This window comes from Gopherus evgoodei, unplaced genomic scaffold, assembly GCF_007399415.2.
Source record: "Gopherus evgoodei ecotype Sinaloan lineage unplaced genomic scaffold, rGopEvg1_v1.p scaffold_31_arrow_ctg1, whole genome shotgun sequence".
Lineage (NCBI taxonomy): Eukaryota > Metazoa > Chordata > Testudines > Testudinidae > Gopherus > Gopherus evgoodei.
In genome coordinates, this window is record NW_022059983.1 from 6,110,142 (window position 1) to 6,113,157 (window position 3,016).

The window sequence follows — 3,016 nt, forward strand, 5'->3', positions numbered from 1 at the left end:
GTCACCCAGGGCTGTGTGGGGCTGGGAGCACTGGGGCTTGTGACTTGGCATTGGGAATAAGGAAGGAGGTTGTCGCTAGTTAAATGGGGAGGCTGTGGGGCAGACAGTCATATGGGGTGCATCCTTTGATGATGGAAGGCGAGAGCCACCTTGTGACTTTGAAACGAGCCAAAGCTTTGTCTGGATTAGGGAAAAGGGCTGCCTTGCTTTAAAACGGGGGATCTCACGGGTGATCTCAATCAGCTGAGCCCTGTCAGAGCTCCAACTGGCCTGGCCTGCGTTAGGATGTTAACACCAGTGAGCTCACACATGTTAACAACACCACACCTTTCCTTCTAGTGCAGACAGAGCGCTGAAGTGTGTGTGTGTGTGTGTCCCTGCTGCGTGGGATGAGCCCTGCCCTGTGTGTGTGTGTTTGTGTATGTGTCCCTGCTGCCCTCTGCTGGCTATAGTGTGTGTGTGTGTGTGTGTGTGTGTGTGTGTGTGTGTGTGTGTGTGTGTGTGTGTGTGTGTGTGTCCCTGCTACGCCCTGCTGGGTATGATTAGCCCTGCTCTGTGTGTTTGTGTGTGTGTGTGTTATAACTACACGGTATCCCCCCCAACTGCACGGTGACATGCTGTTTCCTCTGCTGCTGCAGTTTGGGGTGGCCGCAGAGGAATGCATACCAGGGAACTGGGCTGTGGCCCGCAGGCAGTCAGATTCAGTAAGGCCCCCCCCCCCCCCAGTCCCCTTCTGGTCCTATCATCGACGAACCTGCATTTTTCACCTACAGAAGTTGAGACTGAAAAACCTGTGCCCTCTGGTTTCTCAACCTCTCCCCTGGCATCTGTGTGAAAGAGATGGGCCCTGAATCCGGTGTCCTCAGTTCCTGTGCGTGGAGCCAGGATGGGGTCCGAGAAAGCGATGCACTCCCCGTCTTCCTGCCAGGCCTTGGGCCAGCCAGAGTAGCTGCAGGGCTCTCCGTGGCTCCCCCGGCCTAGAGGGCATGAGGAGGGAGAAGACTGGTCTGAGCACTGCTCTGCCTATTCAAAGCTAAGATATTGTCCTTGCCAGGGAACAGGGTGCTGGGCTGGCTTGAAAATCTCCCTGTGTATTCCTGTGTCTTCATGGGAGCTGAGATCGTGTGAAAATTGTCACCTGTGGGTTTGTGCAGTGCCCTGAATAATGGGACCCGTGATCTTGGTCGGCATCTGAGCAGCACCGAGGAGCCCCGATCTCAGTCAGGATTCATATGCACTATTATACTACAAATAATAAATAATGATTAAAACCAAACAACTCCTGTTTTTTACATACTGTCCCTGCTTCCTTCAGTGCCTGGGCCAGAGACACAAGGGGCAGAATTAAGGTTGCATGGACTACTGTAAAAGTGCCTTTTCCTAGCTTTTGAGTGCTTGACGTTGCCACCATAAGTAATGCGCTGTTGGCGTAGGATTTTCCAGAGGTTGCATTAACTAGGAGCTGAAATGTTTCTTCTTCTCAGCAGCAGATTGAGCACCATGGCTCTCGATGGGTTCAGAGCAGCTGTCTATCAAGGGAACCTGACAGAAGCGATTTCTAGTGTGCAGGGGTTTTACTGCCACACCCTCAACATCGCCATCACGGGGGAGTCGGGCTCCGGGAAGTCCTCCCTCATCAACACCATGCGGGGGCTACGTGCTGGTGATGAAGGCGCCGCTGAAACCGGGATGCTAGATACCATGACGGAGCCGATGGCTTATCCAGATCTTGTTCTTCCAGGCGTCACGCTCTGGGACCTGCCAGGGGTGGGGACGTCCTATTTCCCTCTAAACACCTACTGCAAGCAGCTCAATCTGAGCCGATACGAGTTCTTCATCATCGTAGGCTCCCAGCGCTTCCGCTCTGAACACGCCAGGCTGGTCCGAGAGATCCAGAGAATGGGCAAGAGGTTCTACTTTGTGCGCTCCAAAGCCGACATGGACCTGGACGCTTCCAGGAGGCAGCGTCCCTCCAGCTACAATGAGGAGAGGATCCTGCAGCAGATCAGAGAGGACTGCAGGAGAGGCATAGCAGCTGAAGGAGTGGGCCCCCCACAGGTTTTTGTTGTGTCCAGCTGGGAACCCAACCGCTATGATTTTCCCCTCCTGCGGCAAACTTTGCAGGCGGAGCTGCAGCAGCTGAAGAGACAAGCCTTCCTGTGTACCCTGCCTGATGTCGCCTCACTCATCATCAACCAGAAAAAAGCCACCCTGAATGGGGAGATTTGGAAAATAGCCCTTTTCTCATTTCTTCTCGCTGCCATTCCTGTCCCAGGCATCGCTTTCTTGTGCACCTTCTTCATCTTCAGGAAACACCTGTTCCGATACTACAGCAGCTTCGGCGTGGACGACAGGTCCCTCTCTGCTCTTGCCCGTCAAGTTGGGAAGCCCGTGGGGGAGCTGACGGCCATGATGACATCCTCGGGAACGACCGCCATGATGGCTCTGAAGCTGTTGTTGGATTTGGTGGGGACCACCCTAATGGTAGCGGAATATTCGTGGAAGCGCTTCCCTCTATTTGGTGCCATGGTGTCTGGAGGGGTGTCACTGGTTACCACGTCCTTCATGCTGCAGAAGTGTTTGGCCTCAGTAGCTGACGACACCCAGCGGGTTCTGAGCAAAGCTCTGGAGGCAGAAGGGGAAAACACCATGTAGGATTGGATGTTGCATTGGATGAGCCTGCTGCTGTCTAGCAGATGTGGTCTTGGACTTCAAGCAGGAAAGATTCATGCTTCTCCATCCAGGAGTCCCACATCCAGTCCCCATAAACCATCTTGAGCGTCATTTCACCCCACAAGGAAAGAGGCAGCTTCCTTCTTGACATTCATACAACAAACATAAAATTGTACTGAATCCAGTTCTATCTATCTGTGTCCCCCTGGGCTCCTCCATCACTTCGGTATCTGAGCACCTTACAAACATTAATGGACTGGATCCCCACATTGGAGCAAATTGGCCATAGCTCCATGGGGGTTACTGGGGCCAGATCCCAGATGGGGTCAATGGGCTGTAGCTC

General features: G+C 53.5%; 1 protein-coding gene across 1 annotated transcript; it reads left to right on the forward strand.

Annotated features, from left to right (window-relative positions):
• The first annotated feature begins 1,467 nt into the window (after positions 1–1,467).
• LOC115640617 (interferon-inducible GTPase 5-like) lies at positions 1,468–2,655 on the forward strand. The gene has a single exon (XM_030543511.1). The coding sequence runs from the start codon at positions 1,468–1,470 to the stop codon at positions 2,653–2,655; it is 1,188 nt and encodes a 395-aa protein (XP_030399371.1).
• The last annotated feature ends 361 nt before the right edge of the window (positions 2,656–3,016 follow it).

Coding starts and splice junctions, on each gene's coding strand:
- LOC115640617 (XM_030543511.1), top strand. CDS start 1,468: ATGTTTCTTCTTCTCAGCAGCAGATTGAGCACCATGGCTCTCGATGGG.